Here is a 21,906-nt window from a genome sequence, read left to right as displayed (position 1 = left end):
AAAATTTAATAAGGGAATAAATACATGTTTGTCCAGTATTAAACAAGTACGCTTAATTCTTTAGAAGAATTTCGATACCAAAAATATCCCGATTTGGTCCAGTAGTTTTTGCTGCAGAGCCTATTTTGTGAAGCACACTTCTTTCATGTGGATATAATTACTAACAATCCCTCTATCAATTAGAATGCAAGTCAAATTCCCGGGCGCGCTTTAGTCATTTATCGGGCCAAAATGACCCCCACCTTGCTTCACAAAATAAGCTCTAGAACAAAAACTACTGGACCAAATCGGGCGACCTTGGTTTCATTTTTCTTCTAAAAAGATTCTCCATGCATTGGTATATGTGGTTTGAGTCTCAGGGTAGTGGAAGTATACCATTCCGGTTTATTTGGACCACCCTGTATGTCACTGTATAGCATTATTTACACAAGTAAATACTGAAATACGAATGTCTGTATTTTTATTGGTCAGGCAACTCTCACCCATAACTGCAGTTGACGTAAGTTGCACTGGTTGGCCCCTGTCCATCCAAGTCCAGCATTTTGACCCCAGAGTCCTGATCCCCAGAATGGTACTGGTGGGCACAACTTTCTTTGTGCATTGCTTAGAAATGACAAGAATGTAGAAATAAGGGTTAATGACATGTCCAAGAAAACGGAGACAATTCTGCAACTCTCGGAAAAGTCTCGGGGCAGCAGTTTTACGTCCAACTTTCTGATCTAAAAAATGCAACAACCGATATTTTTTTTAATTTGGTAGTCTAGTACATATGCAAACACCCAACTGAATTAGGCAAAATATTTGTAATTATGGTAATCAATATTAGACGCTTCTGTCCATAAATGAGCGCATTTTTCTATACACGGTCAATAGGGGGAAAATGTTACCACGGAAATGTGACATTTACGCAACTGTACATCCAATTTTTATGAAATTGGTTTTAAAAACATCCAGGGAAAAAGGTCTACAGCTCATAAAATCTCAGAATGAAAAAAAAAGCCTAAGTGCCAACGATATGTGAATTAACAATTGTTGACTGCTGTGATGTGAGATATGGTGTTTTTTAACACCCGAGAGGTGCTGTGTGCCAAGAGGGGGTTAAAAACGCAGCATATATGAAGTAAATGGTTATTTTTACAGACTGGACACGTGGCCATTCTCGCCCAATGAAATAACAGTATCCAATCACACGATATAACAAAAAAAGACATAACCACCCTCCCCGGACACATGAGCGTGAGTGGAGCATGGAATAATGTAGTCCATCGACCAATCAGGCCAATGCAATGCATCCATCGACCAATCAGGCTGAAGTATTCAAGTTAAATACAATTCAAGAAAAACACGATTACACTCACAGTAACTGCACATTGCTCCAACGTAACCAGTGCCTTCGCAATGACACTTGGTGCCTCCGCTGATCTGACTGCACGTCCCTCCGTGTTGACAAACAAACTCCCCGGCAGCACACGGGTTGGAGACAGGACAGTTGTCTAGTACGATGCCATTGGCTGCGGCAGTACCAATCAACTGCGTTGCTATGACCTCCTGTTCTTGCAAAACTATATGACGCATACAGCCTTTTAAACCTTGATGAATTAAACAAATGAGAAATGAAAGAATCTTGCTGACTGTTAATTATTGAACAAGAAAACTTTCAATTGACACCTTGCATAAGTGCCCCCTCAAGAGTTACAAAGAGAGAGTTGGGGGGACCACTGGGAGGGACATTCAAAGGCATTGCTGCAGAGAAGCCAAAATCACACAAAAGCTGGGCGTGTGACTCGACGGTGCAAGCGGCTAAGTCCAAAATTCACGGCGTCCGGAAATTGGGCACTAAATCGGCTGAGTGTTCTCTAACGTGGCACACTTGAACAAATCTTGGAAAATCTCAAGTTAGGCACACAAAAAAAATAATAGTTCTGCTTCCGGTTTCCCTACATACCATATTCTGACAGCCCCTACCCTAATTTTTTTATTGGAAAAATAAGACAAAAACACCCAAAAACATCACTTTATACCTTTTACCCTTGACTACACGCAGACGCCTGCATATGATCATACACACACAAAAAATGGCAACAACAAAAATTCCCTACCTACCTACCCTATTTTCAAATGCCATGTAATCAGAACAGAACTATTTTTTTTTTTGGCTTTAGCATTTAAGAATTTCTTTAAAGTTGACAAATTTTTATAAATCATCCCGTACCCAACAACAGGTTTGTAAGCAAATAACTTTCTTATTCTGGGGGTGCATTTTAAAATGTTCACTGTATGCACAAAATATTTAAAAAATCACAGAAAATTATCGGAAAATCACGCCAAAAGAACATTTCTCTGTTAACTGTGTAATGGGAGCATAAACTCAAGATTTATGAAAGGGAATGTTTAGAATTTGATGAAATTTGAGGTAAAATTTGTGATCTTCAGCAAGGCACTAAAGGTGAAAAAAATGCACCCGACTCTCGTAAAATGACGCTATAGCTTTGGTCACACATTCAGAATAAAAGTGATCCGTGGACCGCATGTGTTGCCTTTTTCCGCAGTCGATCTCTATTATGTTTTATGTTCTTAAAAAAAACCTCAAATTTTGTGCATTTTTAAACGACCTCAAATGCCCCCCGGAATGACCTTTGACCTCTAATTTCGAATGAGTTGTGATGAACCCAAGTTACATTAAAATCCATCAAATTCTGCAGACTAAGAAACATTTGCAGCATATTTGAACAATGACCTCTAATGACCCCTACATGACCTTTGACCTCAGTAATCTGATGGAGAATTGTGTCTTCCCAAGGGTCACTGAATCAAGTTTCATCAAAATCCATGAAAGCATGTAGAAGTTATACATTTTTTCAAAACTTTAAAATATGGTCGGTCATACGGGTCTACGGTAATACAGATTTATACAGAAGTATCTCCCAAAAGTTTGTTTAGGCCCCACAAAACTAAGCTGTGCGTACATTGTGCGATGCACATGCACACCAGACGCAGCCTTACGGTCAATTTTCTCACCTTCTCCTTGGCCTCTCCACCCCCCTCCCAGGTACAGTGAGGAACTGGCTGATAACTGATAGGGGTAGGTTAACTCGGTCTTCTTGCCATCCACAGTAAATGTACAGACCCTACAAAAAAAAATCACAAGTTTATACTGATGTAAACTCATCATTGTTCCTCCAATGTTTTGAATCACCTTTTAAGGTGCAAAACACGATCAAACTCAAAATGTTGTTGTCAAGGCATATGGATCACGACAGCATAAGTCCAGTCACAAGTCCATCACATGCCTAGTCACAAGTCCAGTCACAAGTCCAGTCACAAGTCCAGTCACAAGTCCAGTCACATGTCCAGTCACAAGTTCAGTCACAAGTCCAGTCACATGTCCAGTCACAAGTCCAGTCACAAGTCCAGTCACAAGTCCAGTCACATGTCCAGTCACATGTCCAGTCACAAGTCCAGTCACATGTCCAGTCACATGTCCAGTCACAAGTCCAGTCACAAGTCCAGTCACAAGTCCAGTCACAAGTCCAGTCACATGTCCAGTCACATGTCCAGTCACATGTCCAGTCACAAGTCCAGTCACATGTCCAGTCACAAGTCCAGTCACAAGTCCAGGCACAAGTCCAGTCACAAGTCCAGTTACAAGTCCAGTCGCAAGTCCAGTCGCAAGTCCAGTCGCAAGTCCAGTCGCAAGTCCAGTCGCAAGTCCAGTCGCAAGTCCAGTCACAAGTCCAGTCACAAGTCCAGTCACAAGTAACAGTGGATGAACAATAACAAAGGAATGCCTTTGCTAAAGTTTATTTGAATAGCTTTGTAAGTTAACTTAGAACTGGATGACTTGTGAGTGGTCTCTTTATGACTTTTGAACCGTCACAATTTATCTCAGCTACAACACTTCAAGTCTCCATATACTTGGTGTAACACATTATGCATAGAAGTACTGATTCACTCACTCTTTTCGTTAAATCTAAACTTCATAAACAATCAATACTACTGAAGCTCAGATCATTCTGAGAAATTTAGGCTCGCGCATGTTTAACTTGATCATTGCATTTCAAAATTGAATATTTGAATATTATTCGAAAAAATGCATTGCCCTATTTTTTTTAGCCCCGCCAACTACACATTTGGAGATGAATTGTGTGATAAAAGTGAAAAAAGGTGGCTATATACTTTTGTTGCCTGTGTTTTTTCTTCACTTACCCATCTCTAAGATGAAGCGCCACACTATGCCATCTTGTATCATTGATATCAGGGCTAGATCTGAGTGTACTACGAGTTAGACTCTGTCCGGGGGCTGTGCCAACGTCCATATGTAAATGTAAGGCTGTATCAACCAGTTCCATCTTCAATAAATCAACAAAATTGTAGTGGCATATTAGTGTAGTTAATATACATTGATATTCATAAATACCCGAGACATCTTACCCATTTGTACTGGTCAAGAGACTATCACTTGGGTGGTCTTAAATCACCAATAAAACACAAGCCAGTAATGCTAAAGACCGCTGTTTAAAGCTGCTCTGCGCCACATGTGCACCAGCTACCACCAGCTGCTTAGAATCACTGATGTTATCTCCATTATAAAAAGAAGAATGATACGCTGCACAGTCTATTTAGCATTCTTAGTTAATTAGAACTCAGATCGGAATAAAACTTTCTGAGAATGAGAACTTTGATGAAATAATAACGTTAATGACAAAAACTCAACTCGGCAAAAAATCGAGATATGCTGGTCAGTGGTGCGACCAACGAATTGATGAACAAAACATTGTCAGAATTTGTTTATACCCTTATTCAAGGTAGATTTCAATTCAAAAGTTACCGAGTCATGTTTTGAATTGGACCAGAAGTCAGCATCCGGGACACATTCTCATTCAGCCACAATTTTGATGAATATTTTTCCCATGTATATACATACCCTTAATCTTCCTTCCAGTTTCTTGTCCACATCTAGTAACATCAGCATGACAAGCCCATCACCTTGTGTTGTCTTGATGTCAAACCTGGTCACCAATTAAAAAAACACACACAATAATCTGATCGGAAATCATAAGGTTATACTTCAAGGTATGTTTGCAAACACAGCAACTTGAATTTTGTACAGATGGTTTTGACACCATATTTTGAAACCACCTTCGATATAGTTTCATCCCGAATGATACAATTTCGGACGGAATAATTTCACAGGGTATTTGGTACCCATCCTAACTTTACTTTGAGCAAGGTTTCTGTCATTAAACTGGTAGGTACTTCTCGGTGTTGTTCCAAATTACCCAAAAAATTTTCAAATTCTTTCTGGTAATGAAACCAAGGATTCCCCAAAAGCGCCCTTGGCACTGTAGCTTGCAAGCCTGAAGAATCCTGTAGAGAGGAGACAATGAGAAGAACCCACGAACGGCACGCTACCAAGCGTATTAACCTACTTAACACCCTCCATAAATTCCCCATTATTGATTGAATGAAAGCCTTTGTACATCTTCATTGTTGAATTTGTTAAAATGGGAAAATCAATTTTGTTTATTTATGAGAAAATAACAGGGACGTCACCTCTTTGTTATTATTTAGTGAATTAGTTTCATTTAAAGCATTTAATAGTATGGCAGCTGCCACAGTAGCCTAGTGGTTAACGAGATGAGATATGGATTGAAAGGTCCCCGGTTCGAATCCTGCTATGTCCATTTCCAACGACCATTTTTTTTAATTGAAGGGAAAAAAGGAGAACGAAAACCTAAGTGTCTTGCTGTGATTCTGTTAAATTACTGATTTAAACATAAGTGGCTTCACCCACCTACGGGAAGAAAATAATGTGCGCAGTACGCCATTCATCAAAAGCTGAATGGCGCGCCGTGCTCCATTCATGCAAAATAATGGCGAGAAAAAAACAATAGTGTGACGTCACAGGAGGTTGTTAAAGGTGGGAGAAAACCCCAGAAGAATATTCTGTGGAAACCCACAGAATCAGGTAGGGACTGAAAACCCAATCCACATGTGGTCCGGGCAGGAATCGAACCCGGGCCATAGCGATGGGAGGCAAGGAAAGAACAGCTACGCCAACCTGACTCAAGTCTCAACCTACGTGGGGAGGGGGAAATGGCCCTACGCGGCTTTCAAATATACATTTTCTAGGCTAATTTCCTAAATGTTCATTCACTTCTGAAAATCGGTCATTCATTTTTTGAGAATTGCTTTCAACATGTGTTTCATATTTCTGTCAGAACATTCGATTCCATTTTAGTTCAACCAATTAAGTGATTGAGCAGCACCTTTTGGTTATGTCCATTCAGATTTGTTTACAAGACTTCTTTTTCGCGTTCAAAACATTTACCATTCGATTTCACTTAAAGTTTAATGGCATCGGCATCAGATACAATTAGGAGTTTCTTTTTATTAACTGGCAATCAAATTAGCTATACCTGAAATCAATTTAGAAAAGGTATGCTTGCGTAAATAGATGCACAGGTAACGTAAGTTGGCCAGCTGTTTCTCAAAACACAATGCATGGACAATGAAAACTATTGAACTTTCAAATGGGATTAAAGACGAGCATTCAAATTCAGACAAAAATGAATGACCGATTTTCAGAAGGGAATGAACATTTCAGGAAATTGTCCGGAAAAACAAATACTACTCACATGATATTCAGGCTGCCGTTCTTCCATCCGTCCAGGATAACGGTGGACTGGGGTGAAGGGAACGTTATGGGTGGATAACCGATGGATCGGCACGACCTGATAGGACGCCCACCGTAGAATGCCAAGCCTGAGACATTCATAGATAGTGCTTCCAGGATGTTGAATCGGTCAACGTAGATCTCTCGTAAGCATCCAACGAGATTAGCTGGTTCATCTAGGCCTGAAAGATTGATGAAGATCTCAAGATTGTGCATGACGACAGCTTTCAAATAGTATATACAAAGCATTGGACAGGCCTTTGAAGGGTAAACATGGATTCTTTGGCTTTTGGGTTTTTCCCCCCAGAATTTGTTTTATTTAGTGAATGAGGGCAGTACCCATTTTTTGGCTACCAAAATCAGAAAAAAAAGTTTTATGAAGAAGTTAAATAACTTCACCTAAATGTAAGAATTAAAAATAGTAAACATTTCATTTTTTTTGTGTTGTGGCAATGTGTAGGCCTACATCAATAACCTACGATTCACATCATTATATAACCCAAAATGAGGTGATTACAGTGCGTCATTCACTCAAGTACAAGGCCTTTTACCTGGGTAGCTGTTCAGGTTCCGTCCTCCGCCTATGAGCGCTTGACCATCAAAGTGGAACACCCCATCCCCGTCTGGTACTTCTTGCTGGTAGCTCCGCCCATCTAGTTGTACCTCTATCTTCTTACCATTGTGGATGAAGCTCACATGATGCCACCTTTCGTGTATAGAAATATAGATAAGTAGCAATCTGATTTAACAAATCGCTGAAACTAATTCCATGAATCTATGAAAAGTTCCTATGTGAAATGTGATTATTGTCAATACAATTGCGGTTTAAAACTAGCAGTGTAAGAATTTATGTACTCTTGATAATGCAGCGTATTATAGAGAATAGATCATTTCTTGGTCCAACACTAAAACAAAATAAACATAAAAGGATAAAACAAAATGTCAAAAATGAAGAGGCCCAACAGCACCTTAACATACTTTTTTGGGGGTAAATTTATCAAGAGAAACACAGAAGGGACCTAAAATGCAGCTACGCAGCTGTACATAATAAACTAAATAATATTGACTTCTTCAAGTGTAGTAGCCTCCCGAGGTGATCCATTGAGCATTCTATCTTTCCCGAGGTGAAGCTGAGGGAAAATAGAATGCTCCATGGATCACCGAGGGAGGCTAGTTTTTCTACACCGCGAGATAAAGCAATATTTGTTTTATAACACCTCTCCCACAGATTCTGCTGGTTTTTAAGCGATAACTGATTATTAATCTAAATACTATTACAAGGTATTTCTATTTGAATACGAAATTAGTTGTAAAATTTACTAGCACTTTTCCAAAGCACCCTTTTACGAAATGTTTCAACCCAGCTCTGTAGCACAAGCGCTTGGGAACAATACGTACAATGCACAACGCGGCTTTAAGCAGAACTCACCTGTCGTCATTCACAGCAGCTTGGTCGTCAAACCGAAAGGTATTCAGAGATTTGCCTAATTTGACATTCACCACTAGGCTGCCGTTCTTCAAGAAAATGGCCAAATAGGTCTGAACAGGCGTCGTGCCAGCAGCATAAAACAACGTGCCAACAACTTGCTCTCTACCGACCTACAAAAGAAATTGAATAAAAAAAAAAAGGAATTCATTGTCATGTTTCAAGCACGTTACTTGACTTTTTCCAGACTGACTTTGCAGAAACTTTTGATGACATCTGAAGTATTTTGCACCAGGACCAGTCAACTCAAAACTTTGAACACATTATTTTACATTTTCCCCTGAATTACGAACAATGCATGCTGCAGTCACAAACATTTATAGGCCTGCTTATTAGGGCTGATTTACACAGAGCATGGTAAGTGGGGCGGGCTGTCACCGCGTTTTGGGGAAATTTTTTATTGTTAGGGAAATTGAGACCGAGTTATGGGGACTTTCTGCTGTCCCCATAGTGTCTTCGGTCCCTTAATACCGTGGGACAACTCGTGTATAGTCCCCACAGTTACAGAACAAGAAATTGTGATTTTATGTGGGTGAAGAAATTAGAACGTAGAGCGATAAACCTCGAATGCTGAGAAACATTTTCCTGTTTGACTCGAGATGTTATTCACGTGCTCTCAACAAATTCACTTCTTTTTGTTGATATATTTTCAACTTGTATGTTTTATTCTGCCAGAAAACCTTCTTTAACTTTTTTTGATTGTCTGCAACCCTTTTAAAAAGACTTTTTTGTTTTGGGCCACAAACAGCTCTGCTTTGCGAGCGGATTGGCTCTCGGTCCATACATTACCGATACTCATTGTGGGGCCGGAACCAGCCTACCCCAGAAGAACAGAATTGTTGTCCGGCAGCCAAAATTTCGAAAAAAATGTAAAGTAATAATTAAAAAGTGAATAACTTTTGTATTGTTAGAAAAAGAGCAATTTAGAAAAGGAAACTAGTTTTTGGGAGGAACATCGAAAATATCATGGGGAATGCAGCATTAATTGACTTGAGAAATTTAGACTAGTTGCTAACATGGATCAGTGGTTTCTTTTTTAATTTTTGCCCACATTTTCTTTAAAACAGGTTCAGTTAACAGAATGTTATGCCTATTAAAGTAGGTGTGAAATCACAAATTTTACATTCACTTATTTAAAAAAGGAATAGTTCTTTCATGTTAGATCACTAATAACTAATGTTGGTACTTCATACAAATCTTTTGAACAATGGTACTTAAAGAAAATGATGTTACAAACAGTTAAAAAACATGCTGATTTAGGTCACATACAAAACAATAAGGAACAAAAAATGAAATTTACATACCTTAAAACTCAAGTTGATATGATTCTTCTCCATGGGCTTTTTGGCATCAGTTGGAAACATGTCATACTGTATGTAGTTGAAACCTTGAAACGTCACTACAGCGTTCCCTTTGAAGTGAATTAACAAAAATCAGGCACCTAGTCAGTTTTTCTTTGTGGTTCATTTGAAAAAAATGTAATAAAAAGCTCCATCCTCTCTGAGTGATCCCTGATTGCTTTATCCCAGGTCTGTATCGTGACTTTGGGCGTGATCCCCGGCTATGGCATATACAGCTTTATGGCTTCTGACTAGCACCCCTTGAACAAAGACTTATACAAAATGGGGGACCACCAATATAGGGCTGGATAGCTCAGTTAGTTGAGCACTGGAACGGCAATCCAGAGGTCGCAGGTTCATACCCTGCACCAGTCAATTTCTTTTGTTCAATTTTTCAAACTTATTGTTTACTGTGTCAGTTTAAAATACCTGGTATTTCACACGCTGGTCCATGGTGGCCGGACCCGAAACAGTCACAGTATGTACTGGCATATGAGTTGACACACCGTCCGTTCAAACAAGGCATTTCCGATGCACACAGATCCACACAGCCTGGCACAGTTCCCGCTGTACAAAATGTATACAAAAAAAAGAATAAGTGAAACAACGCAAACCATAATGCCTAAATCAATACTTTTCTAATGTAAACAGAGTCGGGTTCCATCAAACACGGGTAGGCAAAGCGTATCATTCACACTTACGTACACTGATGTCCACTTCACTGGTGCCTACTACACACCAGTTACTTCTACAAGTAAAAAGCCAGAGTTGTAATGACTCGAGTCAATGACTTGACTCGTTGGTGACTCGACTCGACTCAAGTCCCTAAGGGTAAATAACTTGACTTGACTCGAGTCACTGCGAGCAAATGACTCGACTCGACTCGAGTCCCTCATCAGAAGACTTGACTCGAGCGAAGGTTAATAAGACTTGAGTCCAAAAAATAAAAGCAAAATTTTGCAAAAAGTATTTGCAATGACTTACGGTGCCAATTTTATGTTCATTTACAAACATACGTGTCACAGATTCCCACCTTGCGGTTCTGGAACGCACAAAATACTATCAGGGAACCGTATTTTAAACAACTTTTCCCATTCATAGTTTCATCATTGGCTTTGGGCGATTTCATATAAAGCTCTTGGAATCAAACGCCGGCTAAATTTATGCCCTCCTTTTATAAATGTTGGTAAACAGTGTTCAAATATTCATGACTCAAAATGACTTGAGCTAAACATTTGACTCGACTTCACTTGACTTGACCTTCTTGACCTAATGACTCGACTCAACTCCAGTCACTTCTTTAAAATGACTTGACTCGATCGAGTCACTTCTTTTAAAATGACTCGACTCGCCTCAAATTACAACTCTGTAAAAGGCACCGTGTGCCTTCTAGCACTATCATTTCTTGGGTTGTCTGCATGCTATGGGATTGGGAATCAAGCTTTGATAGATGAATTACTTGCACTCAGAAATTCACTTTTTCATGCAAAAATCTCTTTAAAAAGTAGCCCTGACTGATCCAAATTTCATTGGGAGCAATGGTTTTTAGGACCTCCGACCTAAAAAATGGTTTGTGTTTTTGTGAAGTGACAAAAACTGTGCACAAAACTATTTTAAAAAATAAAGGCCTCCACTTTTTTTTTTTTATGAAGTTTTATTTGTGAATTACTGTTAAATTAAGAGAGACTTTTTCTAGCAAACAACAGTAAATTAACAAAGAACAAAACATGTTTTCGGCCAAAAAAATTGGTTCCGGTTCTAAGTTTTACCCTTGACTTCATGCAGACGCAGCAATATGATTATACGCAAAAAAAATTGGTAAAAAAAAAATTCCCTACCTACCCCATTTTAGAATGCTTTGTAATCAGAAGCAGATCCACTTCTTCTTTTTTTGCCTTACTTGACATTGCAAACATTTCCCCAATCTGTAACTACAAATTGGTCGAAAATTTGATATTAAAAACAAGGATTAACTTAGAATGTGATTATCTCGGGATGATCTTTTGCCGGATATAGAGTGAAAACACCATCAAAATGTCTGTGAACACTCAGTGAAGAACCAACATACTACATAAGATGACAAGTATGCAAGCTGACGCAAGTTGAAAATCATGAACAAGTTAAATAAGTTAAGTTTTAAAAAACAAAAAACTTTCCCCAGAGCGCATCATAAACAAACCTGTGTGTACTGGGAAGCTGTAATGGCTAAGATAGTTTGGCTTTTCTGATGTCTTTAGGAATGTCCCAGACTTCAGCACATCCCTTCCTTTTGTACATTACCTCTGATGTTCCAGATCCCTCAAGTTATACAAGAACCGATTAACATTTAAAGGTTATCGTCCAGGAAGGTTGACATTGTGGTATGACTAATACAGTTTACGACACCTCATGAGCCCAACACACTTCCTTCTTTGATCGATGTTCTAAATCGTGCCGTCTGCCAAGTAAAATTAACTACCTCGCACACACATGGCCCAACTGGTCAGTAGCGGGCCAGTCGCCAAGGGAGGGCCTGGTGTGGCCGGCCCCACCGTGGCGAGCACTTGGCCATACATTTGTACGTGTTTTTTTATGGTAGTGGGCCCCCTAGTTGATACTATGGCCCCCTGATACTTATAGGGCTGGCGACGAGCCTGGTCAGTTGTACCTTAGAAGTGGCTAGACTGGCTCCTAGACTACCAACCATGCAACAGTTGCGACAGCAAGTGAAGTTTCTGATTGTACCATGCTTAAACTTCACGAAGAGACAAACGATTAACGGGTCACATGGAAAGGAATTCCCGCACAATGTTTCCATTTTTGATAACGAAACTAAACAAGTGTTAGGTAAATTGAAGCAAACACAACTTTTTTTCTGAGAAGATTATAATGACTGGTCTCTCGATCGGTGTTGGCTGATTTTGACTTCCTTTCTCCCTGGCCTTCACATTTTGGGGCAATTAAAGGTAGAGTAGACATTCGCTTCTATCCAAAAAGTAACCAACCAAATTATTATTAAAAAGCATACTTGTTTTAAAGATAGTAGGCCTAATAACATTAAACTCCATGTGAAATTATTCCCTCTGGCATGCTGTCATTCAAATGAAGAAAACAAGAAAAGGTCATTCCCAAAGATGTGTCAAGTGACACATCTTTAGAATTTTCCATTGGCAGTTGGTTTGTAATTGGGAGAAACCTTGATGACGCACATGTTATTATTAGCAAGAATCATCGGTTTAGTGTGTGACATCACGTAGCAACAATCGGCTGCACGAGAATCATGACCCGAATGCTGATTTCGGGATTGTCATGACTCAGGAACTTTTGAATTGAAATCAAGATCCAGAATATTGTGTTTTCTTAAAATAGACAGCATTCACAGAGCTAATGCTTTATCAGGCTAGTTGTTAAAAATACCATCTTTTGATTTTGAACACTTTTGTTGCTTCCAAAAAATAATTGCACCAATGGTCTACTCATAGCCTTTAACTATAGTCAACACCTCGGACCAGTAATTTTACACTACTCCCCCGAATCCACGTCATATTTTATACATTCCAAGTAATCACTCACCCTGCATACTGTAGTTCATTACTTTCCACGACTCCATGCCGTCAATCCAAAAATAGATGTCCTCCACACATCCGGTCAAGTGTTTGAAGTCTTTGGGTAGCATGGCAGATGAGCTGGGATTCAATCCTATGATATCAATCAGGTTAAACACGCAAATCAAAATCCGGTGATTTGTGTAGATACAGGCTCCGTTCATTATAAGAGAACAAAAATACATTTTAAGGTTTATTATTGGACTCACCCAACTACTTCGTAAAAACTGTATTATGAGTTTAAACACATTTCTAAACACTTAATTGTACCCACTTTTTACATGCTTGAATCTACACATGTTTATACAGGGTGACCCAAAAAAATGCAACCCTCAAACATTTGCCTTTTTCAAAAATGTGATCCATGAAATTTTATTTTGGGGATATTTTCAAAAACGTTATCTGTGAAATTGAATGTTTTAGATAGCAGATTAAAGCTGAGCGTTTTTCTTCCAAATACTGAAAAAATCATGAAAACAGCACATTGGGTTGCTGAGAAAATGCCAATTATGTAAAAGAAGTTGGTTTGTTGAAACCAACAGGCATGTTGTAGAAAGGGTGCAGCGTTTTGAATTTTTGAGGGCAATTTTGGGGTAAAACTAAAATGAAAAAGACACAACACAGGAAGTTAAATAGAGATGGCAAAAACCACATTGATTTGCATGGCATCGACAGAAAAACGTGCAAGGCACAAGTTACAGAAAACCCCTCAACTGGACATGTCTTCCTGATATGACATGATAGCAACAGCGCCCTCAGTTGTACAGAAAAGCATGGACATTTTTTAATGTTTGTTAAAGAAGTGCACTCTTCAATGAAATTAACCAAAAAGGGATGTCAAATAGTCTTCATACATTTAAGAGGAGTAGAAAGTTGCACAAAATGTGTTCCTATAAGAAAAATTCATCCCATGGGCCCTTTAAAATTGAGAACTACAGGACTGTTGTTAGAAATACATGTACCTGAAACACAATTTGTATTGTAGGATTTTATAAAGTATATTACTTGCCTCCAATGACAACTGCAGACAACGAATCAAGGTTTTCTTGCCATTGGATGATAGCATCATCTTGGTACAAACTGAGACCAACCGTTGTCGAGTCCACACTGATGGACAAGTCTCCCTCCATTGGCATCTTAGTGTAGTTGACTGTATGCCACTCGTCATCGTTTAGTTTGTCTTTAAGAGAGAATCTGGGAGAAAGAATAATTCACAGAAGATAAATTAACCACTCTCGTTTTCCAGTGAATATAAATAGTATATGAAGTGCAAGTCAATTTTGTCCCCAACAAACATAAAATCTCACAGTGCACTGAAATAATCAATTTTATCACTAAATGATCAAATTATTTATAAGCAGCAAAATTTCCATTGATCTTCTCCTGTTGGTTATTTTATATGTGTTTTGCAAAATGTAGGCTAACTCCATGCACACACATCTCGATCACTGTGAATGCATTTCATACTGTACTTTCGTATGAAGAACTTTGTACATGAAACCCTATTGACAAATTTGTGACAAAAGTGAGATCCTGTAAACAGGAGAAGAGCCAATCAACAGCCACGAATTTTAACCAATTGCTGAGAAGGCTTGGAGGGGCAACCAACCAATAAGAATTCTTGTTCTGTGACACTTGGCAAGGCCTGGCTGGGCCAATGAGACGTAGGGTTGGTTCTTGACATTCTAGAAGTAGAAAGTTTAGGCGGGATGGAAAAGTTGCTGGCCAGTCACTTTTGTCTCAGCCTCTGAACAAACAACTTGGATAGCAAATTTTACTTCACATTTTTAATTCTCCGCCACCTTCCCCTCCTCCTCCATGGCATTTTTTGAAGCGGATAAAACACCCCATGGTTCATTAATGATTTTTTACTCCTGCCATTACGATTTTGTAAATAATACTTAGGTTAAACAAAGCACAGTGTGCAACATTATGTAAGTAATTTAATGAGTAGTTAGTATTTTATTGTTGCTGTCAACATGTCTTCCCCTGAGTCAGTACAACAGGGGAGGATGAACCGTTCCGTCTTCTGTAAGTTCAAACGAAGAAAGAACGGTGCATCAAAATCTTTTGTGGACTTGGCATACAATGTAATTGTACATAGAAACAATTTATCATAAGCTTTGTGGTGATATAAAGTTTACTGGCACTTTCTTAATAGATTTTCAGTTCGGCCTATCGTAAATAGGTCATTTATTGCATTGATGATTGAGCTGTGGTGCTCCGAGTCAAATGGTGCTTGGAGCTGCCCTTGGGCCTTTGTGGGTGCCCAAAAAACGGAAGAGCTATGGTCTCCAAGTCAAATGGTGCTTGGATGAGCTATTGGTACTCTGGGCCTTTGTGGTGCCCAAAATGTGAATATTGACAATAATAATAATGTGCTACATGGAGGATGGGTCGGCTGCCCAGATTTCGGTACCCGACATTTTTTGAATAAAAACCTTCTGGCTGAGGCGTAGACACACAAATTTTCTGTGTTGTTTGTGATTTTTAATTTGTCTGCTTATAAACTGTGCATACTGTACAGGGTGACCCCAACAATGCAACCCTTAAATAGTGCCTTTTAGAAAAAAGGATCAGTGGATTTTTATGTTTTGGGTATCAAAGTAAAGGTAAGACATTTTTCTTTCAAATACTGAAAAAAATCATGAAAATAGCACTTGGGGTTGCTAAGAAAATGCCAATTATGTTCAAGTTGTCATTTTTCATCCTGTACACAAGTACTTCAAACAGTGAAACATTTTACTGTAAGCCTACTGTGCAATTATCCTTCATTTGTGCAATTTCTTTAGTATTTTGACATATTGATGATGGTCAATGGGTTTAAAATAGGACTAAAAGGGATGAGATACCTGTTCGGGTGGAAAATGAAAGATATTTTCATCAAATTCATTTGTACTCATGTCATATTATGTGCCATGTTGTTTGTAAGGATTAGGACATGCACAAATAGGTACAGTGACAATTCCTTACCGTGGTAATTTTTTTTTGGTGTACAGGATGACAAATAACTACTTTTACATAATTGGCATTTTCTCAGCAACCCAAAGTGTTATTTTCATGATTTTTTCAGTTTTAAAAGAAAAATCTCACAGCTTTAATTTGCTACCCCAAAGCATAAAAATCCATGTATCCCTTTTTTAAAGCGACTGTTTTAGGGTTGCAATTTTTTGGGGGGGTCACCCTGTACTTTAAACTGAAAACCATTTCAGATTTACTAAACCATTGTTGTCAATTAGCCACCAAGTTCCAAGTAGTCAAGTTTTTTCTGATTTTTACAGATAAGCTCTTACCAATACCAGTATTAGTATGGCAGATAGGTGATGGGATTGTGCCTTTGATGATACAAGCATGGAAAATGGTATACAGTCAGAGTATGTCATGAGAACAATATTTGGCAATAGGGCCATCACAGATTTGTCCTTTGAAAAAAAAATAGGTAGAATAACAAGCAATGGCAGCCATTTTTTAAATTGCATGTTATTCTACCTATATTTTATTCAAAGGACAAATCTGCGATGGCCCTATAGCCAAATATCTCTCTTAAGACATATTCTGTTTTCCAAGTGCCATGCTTGTATCATTAAAGGCACAATTCCCCAAATATTTCCCATATCTGCCCCACTATAATTATGCAACACAATAACATTCACGAGGTACATGACCAAAAATGTATTTGATACAGCATTTTAACTGATACCACGGGAAAGAACATGAAATGAGTAAAATGACATCAAGATCATGTCTCTATAGCACACAACTCTCCCATGCAAGCATACATTCTGTTCAAAGTTGTCCTTTCAGTCAAATCAAACAAGTGACTGTTTTCAGTTAATAGCGCCCAGCCTATACATAAAGCAGGATTGACTGGCTGTGACTGTTTATGTAACTTGATACAGCTATGCTTTGACTGTAGGTGATTAAAAAGTCAGCTGTGCCTACTTCTTGCCTGCTTTTGTCTGTTGACTGCATTTGACTAGTCACAGTGCTTGATAAAAAAAACGTGATCTGACTGCTGGTGACTAGCCTGTGTAAAAGGCATGGCAGGGAGGATTGATTTTTTTAACTGTCGGTGGTTGTTCATACACAAGGAGGGGTACATTACTACAAAAGTTGTCAGCATTTAAGTAATTGAAATTGAGGGTAATTCAACTGTCAAACCATAAAACCGTGGCCTAGAGAAGAAAATGTACACAGCCTCAATGAAACTTGCTTAGGTTGGGATAAAAGTAAAATTTATCATTGCATGCATAGGAAAGCCAAATTATAATCCACTAAAGCACATGGCATCACTGTTTATAAATTGTAAAAATCATTTTCAGCCAATGAGATGACCTGAAATAGTCATGTGACTTGACTGACACGTGTGCCTGCTGACTGAGCTAAACAAAACTGTCCATAAAATCCATTTTCATCCTCAAGATTCAAGCATAAATCATGTAAAACACCTTAAAATAGTAAATGAAACTGTTCATTTTTCACTTTTAAGGCAATTTCAGTGGAAAAAAGTGAACTTAACAGTGGTTGACAAGTGCATTTTTTTAACAAGAAAAATCTCATGAAATTCTAAAATGGCCAATAACACCAGCTTTTTTGACAATGATTTTTTGGCATCAAAATTAGATGGGTGGCATGATTCAAGAAGCTTCATCATATTTCACAAAGGTAGGAAAATATAGATTAAATTTCCTTTAGTGAAGAAAATGTACATAGATCATATCCTTCAGGTAGAATTAATGTTATTTACTTTTTTAGCCTTGAACAGCGCGGTGCTGTGACTTTTAATTAACTTGGCACAGAGCAAAAAATAAACAACAGGTAATAAAAAGGGTCGTTCGACTGCATCACTGATAAACCTAAAAGCAGCTCTGAAAACCCTTCCAAAGTAATAGGAGCAAATACAAGAAACGAGTGCGCGCAAGTGTGAAAAGATTGGTTTCAATTCACCTCAATGAGCGTAGTGGTGTTCCCTAATGTGGCGCACTTCGACGTTCCCGACTTTTCTCATACAGTGTTGCAAAACCTCTTCGTAGAAAAACTTCAAATTCATTCAGTTAAATACTGGTACTATTACCTTTATAATGCTTGCTGTTGAACCTTTGTGAACAATTTAAGTGTCATGAAATTAGGTCCGAAATTTAAAAAAAACAAACGGTGGCGTCCGGAAATTGGGCACAAATTCGGCTGAGGCCTGTTCCCTAACGTGGCGCACTTGAATAAATCTGGGAAAATTCAAATAAACATTTAAGAATTTCTGTAAAGTTGATAAATTTGAATAAATCATTATCATCTCCACTCACATACGCAACTACAAATCTGTCAGCAAAGTATTTTCTTATTTTGGGGTAAAGTTTAAAAGGGTTCATTATCATTATGCACTTCGAAAAAAAATCGGAAAATCACGCCAAAATAAAATTTCCCAAAAACTTTGTAGCGGTTACGTAAACTCAAGATTTATGAACTGGAATGTTTAGAGCCTGATGAAATTTCACTTTTTGTGAAATTTGAGGTAACAATTTTGCTCTAACAAGGCACTAGAGGCGAAAAATCAAAGTGCGCCACGTTGGGGGCTGCGCCACGTTAGGGTACATCAACAAATACCTACATTCACACTTTGAACTTGTAACGGCGTGGCTCTCGGCCTGATCGACCGTAGGCGTATGGTGGTGAATTACAAGGCAATCAATTAAAGTTCCAAGCTTACATTGGGCCTCTCCACTGTTTTCAAATCTTGTAAATTTGATCATAATCACGAAGCTCTACCCAAGGATCTGAATTCAGGAATCATTGGACAGCGCTTGTGGTGCACGCGGATCTGGCAACTTCGCATCATTGCCGCGTTTTTTTTATAGTCTTGGTTCAAGACGCTAGTGTAAAGTGATCGACACAGATAGATCGCCTCGCGGTGCCACGTGGTGTTCCGAAGTAGTGCGCCCTCAGCAGCACATTTCGAACAGCTCTGTTCTTTTGACATATCTTAGGGGGGGGGGGGACCGGGAAAAAGTCTACTCAGGTGCAGACCAGTAAATAGGCCAAAAATTGCCTACGCCCACCAAATCACGATTTGCATGCCCTCAAATTATTAGAGCATTTTGTGGGCCAAGCCCTCAGCTTGTATTAAAGCTTATGAGCTTGTTTCTGTGAAATTTGGATGACTTGGGCCTATAAATTTTCTTTATTTCGCAATGGAGTGTAGAAATATTTTTTTTTAATGGCGATGAGCTTTAGGATTTTTTTTTAGGGCTGATGATCTTCTGATGAAAATTTCCTCCAAAAGTCATTGGATTACCCCCAAAGTCATTGGATTACCCCCAAAAATCATTTGAACAGAAAACGATGATGAAATCGAATCAATGTTAGGCTTTGCCCTTCACCGACGTATAAACACTGTAGGAATATACTCAGTGAATACCTCCCGAGTGAAAGTTGGGAAAAGGAGGTAACACGTACACTGAGTATAGGTGTTTACGTCGGTGAAGGGCAAAGCCTAATATTGATTTACATCACCCCGACGCAAAATCCATCTTATGAATGATAAAATCAGCTTTAATTTGATGTGTGTATTGAACACCTTAGAGGTTGTGAGTATTTCTACTGAATTGGGGGCATTTATCATGAGGGTCTATGGCAGTTCATTTGGTCTGCAACTCTCCAGTTACGACATTGTGTGCACGACCAGTACGCGCAAATTAAAACGAAGTTAGTACATCAGCGGCATCTGAATGCTTTAAGACGCAATGTTTCCTTTACACTGGGTTTATATCAGCGGTCACCAACTTACACCCTTGGTTTTTAGGCCTAGGGAGGCCGGGAGACTAAATAGTAAATAGGATGGACATAATCTGTTACACTCGCCAGTATGAATCATCACCAAACACTACACAGTCTTGGCCCAAAAGTTACCCGCACCGGCCGGCCAATTCGGGGAAAAAAAATATGGCGCCTACATTTCAATTTGAAAACGTATTGCATATGACCTTTTCGCTCATAACTACCTACATAGCTATTCAAAAGCACATGACACTAAAAAAAATCACTGACACTAAAAAGGGAAGGAAACGGGGACGTGCGTCGGAGGTATGAGCGAATATAGCAACCATTGCAGAAGGCCTGTCGGACCCCATTGGCAATAAGCCTTTAGCTTTATGGCTATCCAGGCACCAGACTGTTGTTTGTTTGTTTTTCAATTTTGTGCCCAGTCATAGTAAACTGTAAATGTGCCCTAATTTCTTTTGTTCTTTTTCCTACTTATGTATTTAAATGTATATCACTGAGTGTTGTTTTCGTAATAGATTCTTTTCCATTTTTTGTGGAGTTTTTGGAGTGCGAAATAAACCAGTACTGAAGGGAACGAACACCGGTTCAACTTCTTAACTGAATACTATGCCGAAAAAAGGTAAATGCACACTGCTAAAAAAAACACCTGATAAATAAATTAAAGAAATGGAACAAAAGTAGTACCTGTACTTTTAATTACAGCTTTTGAATGTTCATTTTGTTTACGATTTTACAATAAAACGTTGGATCATTCCCATGTAATCGCTGGTTGCGGCATAGATAATTTCCATAAAAGGTGAGGATGCACCAATAATTCCCTTTCGCGTCGTTATTTCTATTAACAGGAAAGTTGCTTGGTAAGTTTATTGCTAGACCCATTCAAGTTGCATATAAAGGGCTTGTGATTTTACTTGACTTGTAACAAGACTTTTGATTGACCTGTGATGGATTCACAACTACATCCTTGTGCATAACAAGTGCTCTTCCCCAAATCTGGACTTTTGTTCTACAATAAACGAATTTTCAATTTGTAGCTTTTATTTTAACGGGAAAAAAAAATTGAAGCGTCTTCAACCATCATACACAAGGTTTTCACTTCGCGTCACTTTTGCTCCTTGTAAACGAACCTGGCCTTTGATAACCGAATTCTAGTCGGGCTAGTTGCAAATAATTGGAATTTCGTAAAACCAAATGTATTTTTAGTGAATGAAACTCGACAAAGCACAGTACACCTTTACCGGACCGGCTGATCGAAGCTAAAACCAGCAACCTAGGGCCTATTACCTTTAAACTTTTCTCTAGCTACCCATAGCTGGTCCACGTGTTTGAGGGAAAAGGTTATAAATAACGTCGCTTACTATATGTAGGCCTAAATGTTTCATCAAACTTATCACTTACTTTTCAATGTGATCATCAAGAAGATGACTAGCAAGTAGCTCTCCATTTTTCAGCTCAATCCAAAAGCGGTAAGACGGTTCATCGTCGGTCTTGTTGGCGTAGTGGTGAAGGTACAACAGAGCATCAGACTCAAGCGTCTTGAACCGAAAGGACACACCCTGCTTCGAAGTGGGCAACCAATCCGGGTAAAAACTCGCGAAGGAAGACTCTGTTTTCGTAAAAGTGAAGGAGTTTGCCGTGTACAGAGAGCAGAAAAGTAAGAATATGGAGGGGAGAAGTTTTCGGGGCGATCCAGCGGGCTCCATGTTTTTTTTGTTCAACCCGGCGGTCCGGCGTGGAGCAAGTTTGCAGCTGGGCTCTTAGTCTTAGAAGCTAGGTCACCGCATGATGTCTCGATGCATGCAAGACCTACACTCATGACGAGCCTCGTCCGGGATTTTCAGGAAGCAATAATTACGTATAGCCCTGCAAATTAGCATTTTGTCGGTCTGAGATATTGGCGTCCTGCTTATTCATCGTCAGACAGTGGGTCTCTGTGGGGCTTGCATTTGCACTAGGATACTGTCTTGATATCCTTATTTGGAGCGTATGCATGCACGTGATCATCTGACTTTGAGTTCAAAGTGTTATAGACCTAGTGCGTTA

The 21,906-nt window shown here is 39.0% G+C and overlaps 1 protein-coding gene across 1 annotated transcript in view; it reads right to left on the bottom strand.

Annotated features, from left to right (window-relative positions):
* The window catches only part of LOC119728602 (neurexin-4-like), a 56,779-nt gene extending 35,148 nt beyond the window's left edge, over positions 1–21,631 (bottom strand). Inside the window, exons 1-13 of the mRNA XM_038200900.1 lie at positions 21,262–21,631; positions 14,096–14,280; positions 13,055–13,180; positions 9,932–10,069; positions 9,467–9,573; positions 8,106–8,275; positions 7,228–7,382; positions 6,639–6,858; positions 4,925–5,009; positions 4,207–4,349; positions 3,019–3,128; positions 1,359–1,589; positions 483–603 (exon numbers count right to left, since the gene is read on the bottom strand). Of these exons, the coding sequence (XP_038056828.1) occupies positions 483–603; positions 1,359–1,589; positions 3,019–3,128; positions 4,207–4,349; positions 4,925–5,009; positions 6,639–6,858; positions 7,228–7,382; positions 8,106–8,275; positions 9,467–9,573; positions 9,932–10,069; positions 13,055–13,180; positions 14,096–14,280; positions 21,262–21,566 (2,096 nt within the window). The 5' untranslated portion in view covers positions 21,567–21,631. The remainder of the gene's footprint in view (positions 1–482; positions 604–1,358; positions 1,590–3,018; positions 3,129–4,206; positions 4,350–4,924; positions 5,010–6,638; positions 6,859–7,227; positions 7,383–8,105; positions 8,276–9,466; positions 9,574–9,931; positions 10,070–13,054; positions 13,181–14,095; positions 14,281–21,261) is intronic.
* Between the last annotated feature and the right edge of the window lie 275 nt (positions 21,632–21,906).

This window comes from Patiria miniata, unplaced genomic scaffold (assembly GCF_015706575.1).
Source record: "Patiria miniata isolate m_02_andy unplaced genomic scaffold, ASM1570657v1 HiC_scaffold_20, whole genome shotgun sequence".
In the NCBI taxonomy this organism is placed as follows: domain Eukaryota; kingdom Metazoa; phylum Echinodermata; class Asteroidea; order Valvatida; family Asterinidae; genus Patiria; species Patiria miniata.
The sequence above is the reverse complement of the archived record's forward strand: the minus strand, read 5'-3'. Positions and strand labels throughout refer to the sequence as shown.